The sequence below is a fragment of the Erythrolamprus reginae genome, chromosome 1, assembly GCF_031021105.1.
Source record: "Erythrolamprus reginae isolate rEryReg1 chromosome 1, rEryReg1.hap1, whole genome shotgun sequence".
In the NCBI taxonomy this organism is placed as follows: Eukaryota; Metazoa; Chordata; class Lepidosauria; order Squamata; family Dipsadidae; genus Erythrolamprus; species Erythrolamprus reginae.
In genome coordinates this window covers 237,606,276-237,628,151 of record NC_091950.1, presented here as the reverse complement: position 1 = coordinate 237,628,151, position 21,876 = coordinate 237,606,276, and the positions used below count along the sequence as shown (strand labels likewise).

General features: G+C 36.9%; 1 protein-coding gene across 5 annotated transcripts in view; it reads right to left on the bottom strand.

The window, feature by feature from the left end:
- The window catches only part of KIF16B (kinesin family member 16B), a 176,778-nt gene that overhangs the window by 16,035 nt on the left and 138,867 nt on the right, over positions 1-21,876 (bottom strand). For all 5 annotated transcript variants that reach the window (XR_011557365.1, XM_070732601.1, XM_070732597.1 and 2 more), the window contains one exon: positions 1,744-1,827. Coding sequence is in view for 4 of the 5 variants with exons in the window: in XM_070732601.1 (XP_070588702.1) it covers positions 1,744-1,827 (84 nt within the window). In the remaining variant the exon portion in view is untranslated. The remainder of the gene's footprint in view (positions 1-1,743; positions 1,828-21,876) is intronic.

Here is a 21,876-nt window from a genome sequence, read left to right as displayed (position 1 = left end):
GGTTCTTTAAATAAATACAAAAATATCCTGGCAGTAGGACATTCCATTCAGATTCTGAAACCATAAAATGATTGAAGTAATCTTGGCCAGAGGACAGAAGGTTCTTTTGATGTTTGCCCCTGACAGATACTTTCTTCTCATTGCTTCTTATTAGTGTAATCCTTTTTTAAAAAAAATGGTCGTTGAAAGTAAATGACCCAGCAAATTGAAGTAAAGCAACTCTTGGGATTAAATGTTCACTGTTAGGTTTTTTGCTTAGAAGAAAAAGCATCAAATCAGAAATCACTAACCATTCATTCTGAATAACCTTTTGGGGGATTGTCCATGTTATGAGCCTATGAAAGTAGGTACTTTCTATTGTGCCACCTAAAAAAAAGCATCTGCCTCACCATTACCTTTTAATTTCAGGCTTTTTCATTCTGTATATAATTTTTTGATCAAATTCTTAGCCTTCTATTATAAATATGGTCTCACTGTTGTAGCTATTTTTTGAAAAAGACTTTCTCTACAACAACAAAAAAATTCTGTGCTCTCTTACAATCCCTAACAAATTAAGTAGATGGGCAGAAAGGCAAGATATAATTCAAACCAATAACAGGAATCCCAAATCTAATGAATTGTTAGTATAGGCATTAATCTATATAGACAGTAATACTAATATCAGGTTTGAACTCATGTTGAAAAGGAAATGCAGAAATATGGTAGCACAATTTTTTTTTAAAAAGCTAATTGGAGGAAATAGTAATGTAAGCACCAACATGGCAACTACAACATCAAGACAATTAAAATCTTTTTCAACTGAGATTGTGGCATCACAACAGCCTGCATAAATAACAATATACTGGTGGACCTGAGAATGTGGTGGAATTAGTGATAGAAACATAGAAACATAGAAGTCTGACGGCAGAAAAAGACCTCCTGGTCCATCTAGTCTGCCCTTATACTATTTTCTGTATTTTATCTTAGGATGGATATATGTTTATCCCAGGTATGTTTAAATTCAGTTACTGTGGATTTATCTACAATGTCTGCTGGAAGTTTGTTCCAAGGATCTACTACTCTTTCAGTAAAATAATATTTTCTCATGTTGCTTTTGATCTTTCCCCCAACTAACTTCAGATTGTTCTTGTGTTCACTTTCCTTATTGTTGAACTGAATATTTTGAAGAATGGTATTGCCTTGGCTATGGGTTTTACATATTTTAATGATTGTTTAAGATGCTTTTACATTATTTTTCCTTGATTTTAAATTGTTGTATTGGGGGTTTTTTTGTTATATTTTTAAATAGTTTGTGAACCATCCAGCCACCCATCCATCCATCCATGATTTTCCAAACACAGTTAATATTTCACTCCCATAATTGAATGGAATACTTTGCAACAAAACAGCACTGCTATTGAATATCAGGAATGGAGAGAATGATAAGAAAATTCAGATCAACAAATTTAAATAGTTTCTGCTCTAAAGATTCATCTTGCATATATCTTTTAGCTATGTAAAGAAATAGTTTCTATTGAATTCTACAAAATATTTCAATATAAGCTCAAGACGCTTTTTAATATTTTTCATAGATTTATGTCCTGTGTATCTTATATAGCTTTCATATCCCATGTTAAATGAAGCATGGGGTATCTGATTTTTACAACATGAAATGATTTGTTTGGATCACAAGTATAATTGTGTAAATAAATTGTGTAAATAAAAGAACCTGGAAAAAGTTTTTTTTAAAAAAAATTCTATTACCTCTAAGTGATTCCTCCGCTCCGCAATAACACGTTCATCCTTGTTTCCAAATAGCAATTTTGGAGGAAATTCTAGTATTGCCAGCTGCAACAGAAAACAGATGATGTATCAGCTGAGAAAAGTTTCTTAAAAATAGAACAAAAATGCTAAACGTAAGATACATGTGCTTATAGATGGTTTATTAAATCAGACAGTGTTTGAATTGGTAGGTCCAAGCAGCTTCAAAACAAGTAAAAAAAACCAAATAACAGAGGAAAATCAGCAAATAAACTAGTAGAACTTATTACTTCAGTCTTTGCTCAAAACTCTTCATAAAGTTTAGAAATTTATATCCAAAAATAAGTTGAAATAGGTGTGTTTTGCAATCTTTTCTAAAAACAGAGCCGACATAATGAGCCCAGTTGCCAATCCCCCCCCCCCCCCCCCAAAAGCCACGTAGGAGCTACAGTTGAAGTTTTATTGTATGCTTCCTTTTCAATTTAGGGCAAAATATGTGTTTTATTACCTACCACAGAGCCTTGTGGGAAAAGAAAGCTAAAGAAAAGCATATGTGCTTTCATGTCTCTCATCATTTGATTTAGGCACACTATTTTCAACAGCCACAAATAAAAATCAAAGAATGTCATTTTAAATGTGATTTAGTTTGCCTTATGTCACTAGGTTTAGATTTCATATTTTCATTTTTCCATGTCTGACATAGAAAGAAATCAGATGTAATTTTATTTTTACACTGTCAAGATTTGCTTAATCTATGTTTGATCTAATAATGGTGGTGGGAAAGGAATATACTACTTTCAGATTTTTAAATAAGCTAATACAAAGCAGAAGTACTAGAACTCAAAAGTAAAAGATGCAGATGAATCAATTTTTAAGAGAGAAAAGCACTACACATTTATTGATTTGGAAATATCTTTATTACTTGGAGCATTTCTTCAGTTAATTATTTGAAGACAAAACTATATTTACCCAAAATTTATCCAAAACCCTTAAAGGGCAATATAAAGTTGCTATTAAAAAATGTGAAAAACAAAATGACAGCATTGGCTACAACAATAATATTAACTAAAATGAAAAAAATCAAGGCAAAGGACAATCTTCTAAAACTTTAACCCCAAACCCCTCCTATCCAGCCTATTTATAGGTTAATTTATATTTCCAAAATTCAACTCAAATTCAAACCTTTATTGTCAATGCACAACATGTGTACAATGAGATTGGCTGAGCCGACCTTAGTTCACAACACAAATACTTTTCAATAACTCACAGTGAAAGAAAGAAAATCCCTAACCCACTGGATCATATTAACAAACACACAATCCTATGTACATAATTAAAAAATAAAATTAATTATGGACAATTTACATTCGTTTAACTGAAAATATTTGAATTGTTATTTATTAATTTACACATGAGTTATGCTTATATACAGAACTCATTTGGAATGTTCTAAATCTGTAAAAGCTTCTGTATAGCACACTTCATTAAATACAGCTATGACTGAATGTTTTCTGTTTTCAAGACTTACAAAGACGATATAGACGGGGAATGTCCAGCAAGTAAGGTAGGAGAGCAAAGACTACATGAAGTCATATATCATCCAAAATAAGGTCATCTTGAGAAATAAATACTGGAATTGGTGGAATAGATGGAATAAATGCTCAGCATCAACTTCTCTCAGCAGGACTTGTGACAGCCACTGCTAAGGCATGTAATATCCATTTGTGCATCAAGTGGGATATGACTAAGCTGATTGATCAGTGGCACAGTGGTTAGAATACTGTATTGCAGGCAAATTCTGCACCTAGTCTGGAATTTGATTCTGACCTGCTCAAAGTTGACTCAGTCTTCCAAGATTGGTAAAATGAGGAGCCACATTGTTGGCAGAAATATGCTGACAATGTAAAAGAGTTAGAAGGTGCTGTAAAGCACAATGAATGAGCATATAAGTCTAAGTGCTATTGCTATTCATCATCTGAATTGTAAGGCTAAATTAAATAGATTGAATATCAATGTGCTTTGATATGTAAAACTGTAAAAAAAAAATCACCTAATTTTTAATGCATCATACCACTGTAGATTTGTCTGATACAAAGTGAATTATTTGGATGTGAGAAAATTCTAGAAAATATCATTCAAATTGCAATAGCTCTATCAATACTATACAGCTTAGAGTGGAAAGGGATTTGGTAGTCTAAAATATCTCATAAATAAGGCATAAGAAAAAAAATGAAAAAAGAAAAAAGAATCATATTAAAATAAATAAAACTTAAAAAGGAAAAATTCTAGAATTGACAGGTTCTAAGAACAGACATGCTATCACAGTGGCAGATGAAAATAAATTGAAAAAAATTAACAGGGCCAAACTACAGTGGTACCTCGGTTCTCGACCACAATCCGTTCCAGAAGTGTGGTTGAGAACCGATTTGGTCGAGAACCGAATTAATTTATTCCATAGGAAATAATGGAAATGGATTTAATTGGTTCCCAGTTCATTGACTTGCTGGGAACCAATTAAATCTACAGTATTTCCTCTATTTCCTATGGGATAAAGATCTGAGGGGATGGGGTGAGAGGGAAGGGGAGTCGGAATCCTGACACGCCCCTTCTGGCCGCCCCCTTAACAGCCTCCCAGTCTCTACCTTGTAACTGCTCCAAGCTGCAGGAAGGGTAGGGCTGGTTGCAAAACCGGCAGCTTCGGGGGGCTACTTTCCTCAGCGGTTCAGTTGGTTGCCTCCAAGCAGCTGCACGAATTTTTTCTTTCCTGGCGGCCAGAAACGTCACGTGATGAAGGGAAGCCGCCGCCGCCGCCAGGAAAGAAAAAGTTCGTGCAGCTGCTTGGAGGCAACCAACTGAACCGCGCGATGTTCCCGGCACTGCTGCTGCTGCTCCTCGAGCCACCCAGTCTCTACCTTGTAACTGCTCCAAGCTGCAGGAAGGGTAGAGCTGGCTGCAATACCGGAAGCTTCGGGGGGCTCCTTTCCTCAGCAGTTCATTACCTCCAGGCAGCTGCCTCAACCTTTTCTTTCCCAGCGGCGGCTCCGGCGGCTTCCCTTCATCACGTGACGTTCCTGACGCTGCTGCTGCTCCTCGAAGGGAAGCTGCCGGAGCGGCCAGCGGCAGGAAAGAAAAAGTTGGTGCAGCTGCCTGCATGTAACCAACTGAACAGCTGAGGAAAGGAGCCCCCCGAAGCTGCCGGTATTGCAGCCAGCCCTACCCTTCCTGCAGCTTGGAGCATTTACAAGGTAGAGACTGGGCAGCTGTTAAGAGGGCAGCCAGGAGGGGCGTGTCGGGATTCCAACTCCCATTCCCTCTCACCTCGTCCCCTCAGATCTTACATTTCGGGTAGTAAACAAAATTTTCTGTTCAGTATCCGAATTTTTGTTCGGATACTGAAGCAAATTTTTGCAGAAAATTTTGTTCGGTATCCGAAATGTACGAAAACAAAGGAGTTTGAAAACCGAGGTACCACTGTACTTATCTATATTATTCACAAAGTAGGCATCTTGCCACTGCATTCTGTAGGTTTTGAAGGGTACCAGACAAGTTGGACACCTGTACCTGTAACTATATGTATGATTACATAGAAGAAAGCAAAGCAATAATGGCTTATTCATATTAGTACCATTATAGTTTATACTTCTAAATGTAATTTTTTTCCCAATACTGAATTTATTGTACTCCTCATTCCTGGAATGGTCAGAGATGGAGTTACTCTAGGTCAATGAATAATTACTGTGGTCTTGTACATAAGAATATGTTTGTGTGGTACAGATCTGAACTGCTCTACTTTGGTTAGTGTAGGCCATTGATGGGGAACCTAAGCCACATCTGAAGGCACGCAATGTGTTGCACTATGTCAGCTCCAGCACGCATGTGTGCACAGGCGAGCTGTTTTTCAGCATTCTTTTTGGTCATTTTCACTCTCCCCACGCTTCAGGAAAGCCTCCTGAACCCTGGGGATGGCAAAAAAATAGCCCAACAGGCCAAACGGATGTTCGAAAAAGAAATTGTGGCTGGGCTGATGGGAAGTTTTTCAACATCCCCAGGGTTCAGGAAAGCCCGAGGACAGCAAAAGCGGCCAACCGGAAGTCCAGAGGCTTCAGTGAGGCCTGTGCACCAATGTTCCCTCTAAGATGTGCCCTGTGCTGTAGCGCATTAAAAATTTAAGCTTGGCACACGCTTTTCAAAGGCTGCGCAGAGAGGAGGGTGGCGGAAGAGGCCCCTGCCTGCCGCTTTGGCGTTTCGTGCTTCCCCCTCCTCCTCCTAAGCGGCGGGTGCTTTTGGCTTGCGGCTCCCAGCTGGAGGTTGGTGGCCGGGCGGGGCGGGCACGGGGATTGGAGCCGGCGGTGGCAGGGGAGATAAAGGGTCCTTGGATGGTGGGAGGTGGGAGCAGGTTTTGAGGGGGGAAAGGAGGGGCTCGGTCTGCACTGGAACAGAAGGGGGAGGTGGTGGCGGCAGCTCTGCGGGGCTTTGAGCCGACATCAAGCCCTGCGCACAGGAAAGCAGCACGCTAAATCTGAAGTTAGTTGGGGGAAAGATTAAAAGCAACATGAGAAAATATTATTTTACTGAAAGAGTAGTAGATCCTTGGAACAAACCTCCAGCAGACGTGGTTGGTAAATCCACAGTAACTGAATTTAAACATGCCTGGGATAAAGATATATCCATCCTAAGATAAAATACAGGAAATAGTATAAGAGCAGACTAGATGGACCATGAGGTCTTTTTCTGCCGTCAATGTTCTATGTTTCTATGTTTTCAAATGCGCGTTTTTCAAATGTGCCACTTTCCTGGGCAGCCAGCTTTGCCTCCTCCCCCGCTGCCATGCTGGGGGCTGCCCCTTGCCGCCAGGTCCCCTTCACTGCCCAATCCCATCTTGGTGCCGAGGGCGACGGGCCCGGAACTTATCCCTGAGTTTCACCTCCTCCCCCGCCGCCATGCTTTGGGCTGCCCCCCACCACCGAAGATGAGTAAGATGGTGGCGGCCCAAATTGAGAGCATGGACCCCACCACCGTTGAACATGTAGCAAGAGGGGGGGTGGGAGAAAGAGAGAAAGAGAGAGAAAGAAAGCAAGAGAGAAAGAGTGTGAGAGAGAAAGAAAGCAAGAGAGAGAGAGAAAGTGAGAGAGTGAGAGAGAAAAGGAGAGGAAGGAAAAGAGAGAGGAAAAAAAATGAGAAAAAGGGGAGAAAAAAAGGAGAAATTAGAAAATGATTGAGGCAGAAAATGAGAGGAGAGAAACAAAAGAGAGAGAGAAGTGACTCTTGATTTAAAGCATATGGTAAAAAGCACCCAAATAATAACAGAGAAAAAACCCTAGCCCTCACCTGTTTTTGGAAATGGTTCAAGAGTTCACACACACATGCACACACGGGTGGGGGTGGAAGAGACAGGGATGGAAAAAGAGAGGAGAAGTGAGAGGGGGAAGGAATGAGAGAAAAAGGGAGGAAGAGGGAGAAATGAGAAACAAACAAGAGAGAAAAGGGGGAGAGACAAGAGAGGCACACAGAAATGAGACAGTGGTAGAAATTTGAGGAGGGATGATTGATCATTAAATATGGATTGACTATGGAATGATGGTAACATATATATTTAGGTGTTGTTTAATATTAGGATGTATTAATTCGTAAATTTGGATTAGAATTTCAGAACTATATTGATTTACATAGGTAAAATTAATGGAAGATACATAGGATACAAAGAGTTTATTATATGTATGTATGATTTTATGGCTTTGCATTATGAATTTAAAATATACTTGGAAATGTAGAAGATTTGATGAAAATTAATAATAGTAAATGCTAAGTCCTGAAAATTAATTGGACTTGGAAATATTGAATGAAATTATAGAAAAGTAAATATGGAAATATACAGTATTAATTGATGCATTGGTGTTCAGATAGATTTTCATAGTATTATTAGATTACTATAATACAAAAGAATATAAAAGAAATGAAGATTTTAAAGCATGGATTTATTAAAAGTTGTGTTTTTGATTTTACTGATTGTTTTAGTTTTAATAGTAATAGATTTTGGTTTTGTTTTATTATTAATTTTTTTTAATAAAAAGAAGGGATTTTTTTTTCCTAATTAGGAAAAATTTGTATAAGGGTTTTTTGTTTCTTTTAAGAAGAATGTATAAGAAGGAGGAGTAGGCATGACGGCCTATCTGGATTTATAAGAAGATAATGATATTAATTGAAATATAAAATAACAGAATAACATAGTGGGAAGGGACTTTATTATGTCCCAGCACCAAGCCCCAAATAATTATACAGTAAGTTGTCTTGGGTGACATCTGTGAAAACAAATCAGGCGCAGAGGCATGAAAATTTATTTTATTTTATTTGTTTTTATTTATTTATTTATTTATTTATTTATTTGTTTGTTTGTTTGTTTGTTTGTTTGACTTCTGTGCCGCCCAGTCCCAAAGGGACTGCCACTTAGACACTGTACTTTTCTGCCCACACCGGAAAAAAAATTAGAGGTAACATTGCTGTGCACATGTGGGGATGCAGGGGGTTTGTGTGAATGGGTGGGGGGCAGAACAGGGTTGTGCACATGTGTGCAGGGGCAGGGCATTGCATTATGGGTGTGGGTACACGAGTGCACCCTATCTTGCATGTGCGCACCCTTTTAGCACCCAAGCCAAAAAAGGTTCGCCATCATTGGTGTGGGCCATTGATTTTACTTTGTCCATTTTAATGACTATCTATGTAAAAGATTTTGCTGTGTTTTGCACCACATGAAGATTCAGTCACGAAGCAGAGGTTGAAAATCTCATGAGAATTAGGCCTTAAGTGACTTGGATGTTTCTTCTATACTGTTTCCTAATGTCACTTTCAACTATATGTGGAATCCTTCATCCAATTTATTATATTCTTAAACAAAGTGAGGACACAAAAACAAATAAATGAACATTATTAGTAGTAATACTTTAATCCGTTATTTTCTCCAGCTTCAGTCAGGTATCTCATGGTCCTGTCAGCCTAATTAATTTTCGCAAGTCAACATGTATAAAATACACTTTCAGTTGCCTACATGGTAAAAATTACTTACTGGGTACAACACCTCAGATGATTCTCTTTCTATTAATGCAACCAAATATCAGACTGAGAAAAGTAGGCAATTGTATATTCAACAAATACAAGGAATGACTTCCAAACTTTAGGTAGTTTCATTTATCATAGATCTAACAAAAGGCTCACCCTTTTCCATTGAAACAGGCCACACACCTGATTCAGCTTTTCTATTCTTTGGCATGGGGCATTATTTCCCATTCCCTTTTCCTAATGATCCTGTCTTCATTTTATTTATCTTTTTACTTTTATCCTGCCTTTGTTACTTCATAAGTATCTCCAGGCAGCAAACATATCTGATACTCCTTCCTCCTATTTTCCTTAACAACAACAATCCTGTGAGGAAAGTTGAGAGAGAGAGATGCCTGGCCCAAAGACATCCAGCTGGCTTTCATACCTACGGTGGAACCAGAACTCATAGTCTCCTGGTTACTTAACCATTTATAATTCTTGATGAACGTATCTTTTCTTTTATGTACACCGAGAGCATGTGCATCAAGACAAATTCCCTGTGTGTCCAATCACACTTGGCCAATAAAATTCTATTCTACTCTACACCAAACTGCCTCAAATTAGTCTTAATAATTGGAAGGGAATATGTGTAACCCTGGTTCTCTCTGAGCTTGGTTGTTTTCTTGCAGACATTTCATTACCGAACTAGGAAGAATAATTAGTGCTAGGTTTGTTCTCATTTTATATTGCCCTGTCACTATTGGTGGGGGTAGTCTTGGTGGTTCTAGCACAGATGATATTACCTAGTTTGGTAATGAAATGTCTGCAAAAAAACACAACCAAGCTCAGAGAGAACCAGGGATCCTATAGACTTAATCTGCTATCAATAATAGGCAAATAAGATTTACCTCTCAGCTCAAGGAGACTCTTAATATTTTTAAAGAAAGACAATATGGTTAATTTCTGCAGCAATAATTGACTGGAATCCCATCCAATATTATATAGGCATTTGGGGGAGATCTAGGCAACATAATTTATTGCATTATTTTAACACCAGTCTGTCCAATGCTATTAAAGAAGCAAATTAAACTCAGCAGAAAATATTTATCTAGGTTAGGGGAATCTTTCATTCCCAAAAGTAATTTTTGGATCTAGTTGGATACAGCAATAAACTCTGGAAATATGAGGCATGAGAGGTAACATAGTATGATAAATTACTCCAGCATTGTGTTTATTGTACATAGTGTAGTAATATTCATATGCACAATGTTAATAAAAATGGAATGCACTGTAATTTAAAAGTTTATGAAAACATTTTGAAATATTATAAACTATATGTAGCCTTAACTCAATTTTAAACTCTTTTCTAAATAAACACATAGGGCCAGTAAAGAGTTTACTAATTAGTTACATCTTTCAAAAAGTATTTCCAGAAAATGTGTTTATTGCTACTCACACATTCAGTTCAATACAAGATGCTCAGTGATATTCATCAGATTTCTTAAATGTATTTAAGATTCAATATTTAAAAGCAATATATTATGCTTGCAGCTGCATACAGCTTTCTACAAGAGTTATCACTGAGTAAGTTATATTCAATTTATACTTTCTAGCAGAAGCCAAAATTCCCAAGTAAAGTTTAATTGATCCATTAATATGATAACCAATCAAATGGTACCTTACTTTTATACTTATGATAGCCTGAAATTAATTTCTTTTTAAATTTCCTGATTATGCACAGAAAAAGCAACATTGTTAGAAGGCAGGGTTCAGCTATTTTCCTGGGTAACAAATAACAAAAACAACAGCAACATCAGGAACCTTGAAACTGTAATTTTTTAATGTAGGAATGGCATATGGGAAGACACATTTCAATCTACCTAACTATTCCATCCCAAATACTGCTACTTTTATCAATAGCCTTTTACGGGAAATTGGGAATTCAATTGCCATTCAGGTATGCTATGATCTGAGTAAGCCCTCCATAAACAGCTGATATGATTTTTAAAAGAATCGCAAAATAGCATTCTTGAAGTGTGTACTTAATAGGACATATAATCTGATTCTGATGTACATTTAGATGAAACTTATGTACTTTTTATCTATGACATGAGGTAAGCTACCAACATACTAGATCCCTGTCTAGTTCTTGGCCTAATGTTATGTAGCCTTCTAAAATAATGATCTTTCTCTTCCCTCTTTGACTGCTTATTGAAACAATAACAGAGCTAATATGGTGTCATGCCATTATTAAAGTCCTTCCATAGTTTGTTCTAGCTCTAAATGTCATTTTGGTGCAATGAATACTCAGACACTCAGATGTGTATTTATAAGAATTTCAATTAGAAAAAGTACATTCCACATTCTTAGGAATTATGTTAGAAATGCCATGTTGTATCCCTACTATAATGCTACAACTGAACATTGGTCAATGTTCAATAAAACTGAGAGCCTAGATTAGTGTTTTTAATTACAAGTTCAACTTAATTGTTCTTATGAATTAAGATTGTTTGCCTTCTCAGAACCATAATTTTAATACATAATATGAATTAATTACCAATCTTCTTGAAGGAGGAAAAATTTCATTTATATTCCTTTAAGTCCTAGGACTGTGGCCCCTCTAAGATATAAATAGGTATGTTGTTCAATGTACTGTATGACTCATTGGCAAGCAGAGATATAGTCTCTGATCAAGATTTTATGGCTGCTAACTATATTGACAATTTCACAGTTACCAAGTAAGAGAAGCATCTTCACACTGATCTGCAGCCCTTTGGGGTGGCATACACTATCTATATGGAGCTGATGAGGTTGAAATGGCTGGATTTTTATTGCCATGCTAGTTATAACTTTAAAAGGTACACTTTGGTGAAATTGTCCCTGTATTTGGTAAGTGTCCAAGAAAGTTGAAGGCAGATTCACAACACGCTCCTTGACTACTGGGCACATTTTGAATTTCCTACTATGATTTCTTTTTGTTTGTTTTTAACATTTGATTTTAATTTATTTGCTGCCCAGAGTCATGTTGAGTTGGGCAACCGTACAAATTAGATGAACAAATGAACATTGCACAAAACTGTTGTCCAAGCTGACTGATCACTGAAGGGAATGAAAATTATGGCACGGTTTTATGATAATATGTACAATGATTACACATTGCACATTAATATGTTTTTCTACAAAAAGTGTCTACAAAAAGTGTCACATAATAAATGTCCATAACCAATATTCTTTTCACCATTCTCTCTCATCTACTTAGCAAAACTTTACAACTTATTCTTGAGTGTGTGCTGTGTGGAGACTGAATAACATTAGAGCACTTAGTCCATGCTTCAATGAGGCCACTGAGAAAGCCTTGCATGTCTTGCTGTGTTGCTCCATAAACTAGACTTGGTACTCTCTGTTAATGTTCCCTCTCCTTGATAAATGTATGGATTAGCCTGAAATTAAGGTTATCTGCTTTTTATTACAGAATCAATCTACTGAAAACTCTAGGAAAGTTGCTTAATGCTACTTAGTCATGACTGTTGTTAAAAGATAATGGAGATGAATTACACATAAGCTTGGATAATTACACCTGTGTTAGACGGTGATATTACTATTTCTAACTAAATTCAATCTTTCTGATATCTAATTTGTTATTGTAATTTTTTTGGTCTATACCATGTTACTATTATTATCTTTTTGAGCTTTAACCATGAATCAAATAAACATATAAATAAATATATATAAGTACAGAATAAGATGTTGAAACAATATTACATTGTGAATAAATAAGTGGACATGATTGCTTTACAGATATAAAAAGATATTACCTTGAAATATGAATGCACAAGTGGCTATAATCATTTCCCTGATATTGCCTGACAATGAAGCTTTTAGAAGATAACAAAAGAGATGGTGAAAAAGAGATAAAAATGTGCCAGATAAATAAAAAAAATGGTATTCCCATCCTTTTGGGGTTGGCTCTATATACTGTTGCATGCGATGGGGTGCCCCACTGGCAATATGACCCTCAGCAGAAAAAAAAAATCCACTCCAACTGATGTGAAATACCGGTAAATATAAACATTTTGGAATGGTGCTGCTCATACCTCTGTTTCAGAGATGCTCAGACCTTCTCCGTGAGACTGTACAATTGGGCATTGCAAATCTAATTACAAGTCACGGCTGCATGAGTAAATCCACAAAGGGAAAAATCTAAATTGGCCACTTAAAGCCCCAACAGGGGAAAAAAACAGCTTGAGTACAGAGCATTACAGCTAGCTAACAAGTTACCAAAGAATGTGACTACTACAATAATTTTCATTGGCAATCTTTTTTTACCACCTTTCCTTTTTGTTATCAGAATCTGCAGAAATAAAAATGCAGTAGATTATGACCATCTAAGACAAATATTTAAAATTAAATCAGCTATATAACTATAATGTCTGTCGAATTCTGAAGTTGAATCTTTCAACCCATGCCCAAGAGCTTATGATAAGAATTAACACTTAAAAAAATAAACTAGAAAAATAAAAACCTCTAACAAATTCATCAGTATGTACATAACAAGAGACAGATGTTTACATGACAGAGTGAGAGCCAAAGCAATGGGACTTCAATTACCCAGGAGAGAATATCACATTTTTCTTCTGTATTCTGTATTCCCAAAGAGCTATACATTCCTAAACAGTACCTTTATTTCATTTTCAATAATTTAAATAACTCCTATGGCCAAAATTATATATATATATATCCTAAAAACATACTTTTTGAAATATCTTTCTCTATTCTGTAGTAACCATCTTTTTCTAGAAGGTATTCACCTGACATTTATGTTTTAAAAATCATCTTTTACTTAAGCTTTTTTCTGTCTTATCTTTTCTTGAGAAAGCTTGTATGGTCTAGTGCAATGATGGCGAACCTATGGCACAGGTGCCACAGGTGGCACGCAGAGCCATATCTGCTGGCACCTGAGCCGTTGCCCTAGCTCAGCTCCAATGTGCATGTGTGTGCCAGCCAGCTGATTTTTGGCTTATACAGAGGCTCTAGGAGAGTGTTTTTGGCTTCCAGAGAGCCTCTGGGTGCGACAGGGAGGGTGTTTTTACCCTCCCCTAGTTCCATGGAAGCCTTTGGAGCCTGGGAAGGGTGAAACACGAGCCTACTGGGCCCACCAGAAGTTGGGGAACAGTCCGTTTCCAGCCACCAGAGGGCTTCCAGAGAGTGGAGGAAGCTGTTTCCACAGGCATTGAATTATGGGTGTGGGCACTCAGGCATGCGTGATAGCACATGTGCACGCTCTTTCGGCACTCAAGGAAAAAAAGGTTCGCCATCACTGGTCTAGTGGTTAAAAGAGCTATTAAAAACTTGAAGCCCATGACTTCTATTCTTGTTTTAGTACAAAGATGGACTACTTTGGACCAGTCTCTCTCTTTCAGCTCTAGCCATTGGCAAACCACTTCCAAAAATGTTGTTAAGAAAACAGCAAGGATTTGTCTGACGTGAAGGCACAAACACTGCCTTCAACACTTTTCTTATATTTTTTCTATAGCTATTTCTATAGTTATTTATCTTCATCCTCACAACTGAAATTTTTTTTCAATGTCCAAGTGCCCCAAAACCTTAGATTGCAATGCCAATTTATATCAATGTGTGTTACACCTTTAAAATGATTTTGATCATGAAACTCCATGAGAGGAATAAACTACATGTACCACTAATAACCACCATGACCAAGGAAAACAAACTACTCATATCAATAAGGAAATTATAATAGTAATAAAAAAAAACCCAACCCCTCTGGAGAAAAAACACAGCAGGCTATGTAGCTAACTTCAAAAACCACTACAAAAATATGACACTAAATAAAGCTGGAATGCTCCAACTATCACAGCAAATGAGGAAAATCTTCTGTGCATATTTGTAAATAACAAACTCAAGGACTCAAGATCCTCAAGTCATTTCAATACTAATGAAGAAGAAAAATAATAGGTCACAAAAGAAACCAGCATGGCTGCATAAAAAACTCTCTGACAAATTGAAAGACAAAAAGGACAAGTATAAAAAGTGGAAAGAAGGGGAAATAACTAAGGCAGAATACCAGCAAATAACCCGAGCCTGTAAAGATGAAGTGAGGAAAGCTAAAGCCCACATTGAACAAAGGCTTGCAATAAGAGTAAAAAGTAACAACAACAGAAAAAGCTTCTTCCAACATATTAAAAACAAGAAAAAAGTCAAGGAAACAATTGGTCCATTGCAGGGAGAAAGTGGCAAAAAGATGACAAGCAATAGGGAGAAAGCGGAGCTACTTAACACATTTTTTTGCATCTGTCTTTACACAAAGAGAAAAAACAGTCCAACCTATCAAAAACAGCATCACAAAAAACATATTGGGAGCACAAGTTAAAATGGTGAAGAAAATGGTAAGGAACACCTATCTACCCTGATTCAAATCACCAGGACCAGATGGGTTACATCCCAAGGTTCTGAAGGAACTGGCACATGAGATCTCAGAACCACTGAACTATATCTTTCAAAGATCCTGAAGCACTGGGAATTACCAGAGGAATGGAAAAGAGCTGATGTAGTTCCCATCTTCAAGAAAGGGGGAAAAACAAACAAACACCCAGATCCAGGAAACTACAGACCTATCAGCCTGACCTTAATACCAGGGAGGATTTTGGAAAAGATAATAAAGCAATGAATCAATGAACACCTAGAAACAAACAAAGTAATAACCAAAAGTCAACATGGGTTTGTCAAAAACAGATCATGCCAGACTAATCTTATTGCATTATTTGACAAAGTGACAAAATTAGTGGACCAGGAGAATGCTGTCGATGTGGTTTACTTGGACTTCAATAAGGCTTTTGACAAAGTAGACCATAACCTACTAATAGATAAAGTAAAAAAAATGTGGGATGGACACCAACACCACCACATAGATTCAAAACTGGCTAATCAACCACATCCAACGTGTAGTGCTCAGTGGAGTACCCCAAGGCTCTGTTTTAGGCTCAGTACTCTTCAACATCTTCAAGCATATTTAAGTATGGTGCAGTTATTTCTGTTTTCATTCTCTGTAATATTTCTCACTAATTTTCAAATGACCTATCGCTTCACCTAAGGCAGGAAATCAAGCATAGAAAAACATACAGTCTAAAGGTAAATATTTTTAGAGAAGTTCAGAGAAGAATGCAAACACAGCTGCATGAAACATGGATAACTGTAAGTCTAGCATTTGTAAACAGCATGGTTGCTCTCAGTTCATGAATAAACCTTTTAGTCCTTTACTTATTGCACAAAGGTAGCAAATGTAATGCATTACCATTTAAAATTGTTTTCAAATAGTAAATTTTCATCTAGAATTATTCTGAAAAGCATAGCCATTAAATTAAGCTGGCTCGGGCACAATTATTAATTCATTAAAACAAATGCAGATAGCAAATTAAGAGTTGCATAATGCTTCAAATTTAAAGGCAATACTGTACAAGGTATTTTGGAGCAAACATGAATACACATAGAACAGAGATAAAGAGTCTGCAAACTCCAAATGCACGTTTTCCTGGCATAATGTGGCAACTGTAAAGGATTCCAATGTGATCCTAGGAAAAGATGCAGCTGCTTTAAGAAGCTGCAGACTAGTGCTCTGTGATAAGAGTGTGAGAAAAGGAGGTTTTATTCTTGTATGAAGTTAACACAAGAGCATAAGTGCATCCATGTTTTTATATGACCATTTTAATTTGTATAATAAGTTGAACCTTTGTAAACTTCTGTAAAATTGTAATCCTATAAAAACAGGGTGACGTATAGAGAGAAAGTGGGCAGATGGACGAAGCTGAGATCAGATTCTAATACATTTCCAGACTGCCAGGACACCAAGCGAGGGTTTGGGATGATATCGGAGGAGGTGGGAAGACTAGGGTGGAAACATGTTGTATGTATAAATAGTAAATATACAATTGGTGGGCCACTATGTGACACAGAATGCTGGACTTGATGGGCTTTGGCCTGATTCAGCATGGCTCTTGTTATGTCCTTATGTCCCTGCCCCTTTCTATTCAGAGACCATATTCTCTGTCCCTTAAGGGCTTAAGTTTTTCTTAATAAACTGTTTTTATCACATAGAGGTAGTCTATGTGATAAAAATTCACACTAGTCTAGGAACTATGCAGGTAGCACGCCATTTACAATCACAACTGAATTTATGTTGCTAAGTGAGAAATTTGTTAAGTGAGTTTTGCCCCATTTTACAACTTGTCTTAAGTGAATAGCTACAGATGTTAAATTAGTAACATGGTTGTTAAGTGAATCTGGCTTCCCCATTGACTTTGCTTGTCAGATCACAAAAGGTGATCACATGACCCTGGGACAGCGCAACTGTCATAATTATCAAGTAGTTGTATGTAAATCACATGACTATCAGGATGCTGTAAAGATTGTAAGTGTGAAAAATGGTCATATCACTTTTCTCGGTGCCCCTGTAACTTTGAACGGTCACTAAATGAACTGTTGCGAATTCGAGGGCTACCTGTATTAGGCAACAACTTCATTCCTAATTCTATTCCTTTCCTCTATGTAGAATTGGGAAACTGAATTGTAGAATGCCAAGGAGCAGATTTAACCTTTGGCTATTCTCTGTTTCTCAGATGTTTTGGTGCTCAGTAGTGCCCTAAGCTCTGTTTTAGGGACAGTAGGATTAAAGGGAAGCTGGAAGCACCATAAAACAAGTTGCACTGATTCTGCAGAAAGGCAATCATAAAATGGCAGAAGGTTGGTGGGGAAGGTATTTATTAGGGTTTTTTTAAATCCCATCTTTACTACTGACAGGATCCAGGAACAGCCTTTTCTGCTAAATTCCTTGTCCTTTGGAATATTTGAAATACCTCCTGGTAGAGATGATGTATCCCCCCCCCCCCATATTCCTAACAGTGTTAACATCTGGTCTGCCAGTTGGCTTGAGGCACCGACAGAGGCACTTTATGCTGGGAGTAGTTGACTGAATAGAGAAAATATCTCTTCCACCATGTTGCCTGTTTTCCTGTTTTAAGTGTCTTATTTTTAATCTTTTTGTTTTTGTACATACTTTTAAAAACTTTTTTTATCATTCTGTAAGCTGCCCAGAGTCACTACAACAATAATATGGGTAGCATTTAAATTTAATAAAAATAAATATGTAAAATTAATTTTACAAGTAACTCAAGGTAGCAAACATACTTAATACTCCTTTTTCCTCCTATTTTCTCCCCAATAACCCTGTCAGATGTGTTTGGCTGAGAGAGAGTTGACTGGCCCCAAATCACCCAGACAGTTTTCATAATGAAGGTGGAAGTAGAAAGCACAATCTCCTAGTTTTCTAGTCCAGTACCTTCCCCTTTTGGTCCCCTGCAAGGGAGGGTCTGCTAAGATAAAGGGTGGAGGAACTGTAATTAAATAACTCTTCCTCAGTACTTGCTTGCTTCCGTACCTGACCAAGCTATGCTGCCATGCTAGCCCTCATCCAATTCTACTAGGTACCTCTGGATTCAACTTCAAGCAGTCATCTCTGCTAGCCTCCAGAACTTCAGTTTAAGCAGGGACACCAAGAATTTGTGCATTTTTGCATCACAGCAGCACATCAGCAAATAAGATCTCTGTCTGAATAGAATGTAGCCAATGGGATGGAAGCAGCAAAAGTACAGAAGGCGCAGCCCAGGCTTCTGGTTGGAGGTAATGAGCTCTTTGTTCAATTTCAACCCACTGGGCATCTAGACCAAACCATGGGTCGGCATACCCTTGCTTTATATGTACTCCTGTATACTCTGGTGTATCTTTTTGCCTTCAAAGCTGAAGTGTGCACTAATCTTTGAATTAATCAAAGTAGCTGAAAAGTGAGTATCTTTTATGAAGTAAACTAAAGAACAAACATTAATATCACAATGCATGCAAGACATCAAGATGGAAAGATAGTCCAACTGTAAAATAGTCCAAATGGTTTATAATACTGTCTTTCATTCAACCTGAAAACACAAATATGAAAGGCAAGCCAGTCACCTTCTATGATTTTGGCATTATACAAATTAAATAAGTGAAAAATAATGAAATACTTTTAATGTATGTAATTTGGATACTTGAATTCTCTATCTTCATCGTGCTTCATTTGAATGTTTTTGAAAAAGTGAAAAAAAGGAAAAATGCATTCCTGTATAGTCAGTAGTCCATTTTCAATGGCTGATCCAAAGAAAAAATCCCACAAATTCTGAATTTCCAAATTCTGAGTTTTAACAGGCAGATTATCTTCCGTTAAAAAACATGGTATCAGAATGTGTGATTTAATGGATAGTCTTCAATAAATCAGACTATAACTTTTCCAAATAAATCACCAAGTGTCTGAAACATATTTAAGTTGAAAACTTGAGTGCGCTCAAGTATGCCGTTTTTCTATCCTTGATCACTATTCTTGTCATACTTCTCCTCAGATGGCTCTCTGAAACAGGAGGCTCTTCTATTTGGGGAGGTTCTTTAAATAAATGATTAAAAATAATAAAAAACAAAGTTCACAAAGAACTGAAGACTTGCTATGAAGCTTTGAAGAGAGGAAGCCACCCCCCCCCCCCCACACACATATGAAAAGCAAGAAGAGGAGGAAGTACTAGTTAGAATAGAAATGAATGACAAAGATAGATACTCAAGGCATTTCAATCCTTAAAGCAGGTGTAAATAGAACCAATTACAGCTATGGCTTCTATAATCTGTAGAGAGGTGAAAGGTCAGTGTGGAAAATTAAACAAAAGAAAAGAATGTTAAGGGAGGATTCAATCAGTCTGAGTGTTTTTATAGCTTGATTTTTTAAAAACTGCTCTTAATTAAGGTACTTTTATTTTCTATTGGCAAGAAATGCACATTTATGCATAGCAAATTCATTTATAGTCTGAACTTGGAATGTGCAGCTAATGATAAAATACGTATAAAGCACTGTCAAGAGCCATATTTAGAATATTACCAACTAATTCTCAAGAAGATTGGAGTACCAGCTGGAAAGAAGAACAAAAATTACCTGCAACTCAAGCAGAAGCTAAATACTGGGAATATGAAAATCCTGGTTACAAATGATTGTCAGAGGTTTGTCTTCTGCAATAGTATTTTATTTCAAAAGTGTTTTAGGAACAAAAATCCATGCTAATTCAAAATACATAAACTTCAAGAAGTTCAGTTCAAATTTACTTTAGAAAGAATTGTAGATCAAAAATTAGAATTAGAAGACAAACCACAGATCTATAATAGCACAATTTAATTTTACATCAATTAGCGATACGCCATTTAAACAATGGCAGATGGATATTTCTCAGTTTGAATGAATGAATGAATAAATGAATGGATAAATAAATAAATAAATAAATAAAAATAAATTACTGCAAAATGTTATGGAAAAAAGAGGTTTGTATTTACCAGATTTGAAATTGCATTTTGGTGCTTGCTGTTTGGTTTAAAAGAATGGGTGAAGAAGAAGCTACTTGATCTAGAGCAGGGGTGTAAAATGGATGGCCCATGGGCCAGATGCATCATATGCAGACCATGCCAACCCTAGCTTCGCAAATGCAAATAACATCACGATATGTCACATGATGTGATCGAGATTGAAATCCATGGATCTAGTGGGCCATGATGGCACAACATTTTATGGTATGAGAAGGTTAAAGTAAATGTTGATTTTAATAACCATTTTATTAGACATGCCATCCTAATCATTTGGAATACTGTAAATATAAAACATGTAAAAGATGTAAAGATGCCTCTTTGGATGTCCCTCGGGAAGCTTTTTTAAAAAGTAATGAGGGCAAATCCAGACTGGTAGATTTACAGTCAAATAATCTTTTAATTTTGGTGATCCTATCCTCAAATCTAAAGAAGAGTTACAATCAGAACGATGTGATTACATATTGAAAAATTGGAAAAAAAAGATTTAAATCGGGTAAAAAGAGTTATGGCTTAGGCTCTGAAAAATGAATTGGAAATCTTAGTGTGTAGTAGTGATGAACATACGCATTATTGCTGAGGTCTATAAATCATTATTGAATTTGAATTTGGAAAAGGAATATGTAAAGCATTGCATGATTCAGTGGGCAAGGAACTTTGTATATAATGTTATATTTGAACAATGGGAGAACCTGTGAACAAAAAGTCAATCATTTATGCTAAATTATAATCTTGTGCTATAAAAGAGAACTTTTATAAGGTGATGTATCATTGATATTTAATACCAGATAAGCTGTCAAGAATGTATAACGGCCTTTATCATTTATGGTGGACATGAGTAGTGGGTTGCACCCAATACGGGTGTAAATGGAGATGCACATGTATCTCCACACCCTGATGTGGGCTCACATGCTCCTACGTGAGATTTGAATTCTGTATGTGTGCTGGAAGCGAAATCTCATGCAAGGATGCTCTTGTGTGCAAGATTTCACCCATTTTCAGCGGGGGGTTTGCTTCTGCGCATGTGCAGAAGCAAAAATATTGGCGAAAATTGCTGGAATCTATTTTAAATTGTGCATTTCTCAAAAATTGCTGAAAATTGCGTGTGTCCTCACATGAGATTTGGCTTCCGGCACATGCTCAGAAACCAAATCTCATATCGACATGCACATGTGGCCACCAGACATATACCCGCCAGCCGGACATGTACCCGCCCAGGCCAGCTACCCCGAGTGTTCTGATAGTGCTGACGAAGAGGAACTCTTGCTTGGTGGACATATGACAAGCAAAGCAATATTGGAGTAGGATTCACATCTTAATACAGAAGATTCTCAAATGTAATATAAAGATAAAACTAGAAACTCCTTTTGGGTTTAATGGAGAAGACTTAGGGGGAAAAATGGAACTTTGATGTTATACATGTTGACGGCATCAAGATTTATACACAAACATGAAAAGGCAATTTGATTCCCACAATGCATGAATGGTTGCAAGAGTTGGTGGGAGTTAGCAGAAATTGCTAAATTGATTGCTATGATTAAAGAAAAAAACACAATTACTTTTGTTTCTGGTTGGAAACCACTTCTGGACTTTGTGCTTTAGATGAAATAAAAAAGAAATTTTGATATTGGGTTTTGCCAATTAGCTAGGTTTGTTGCTATAGTAATG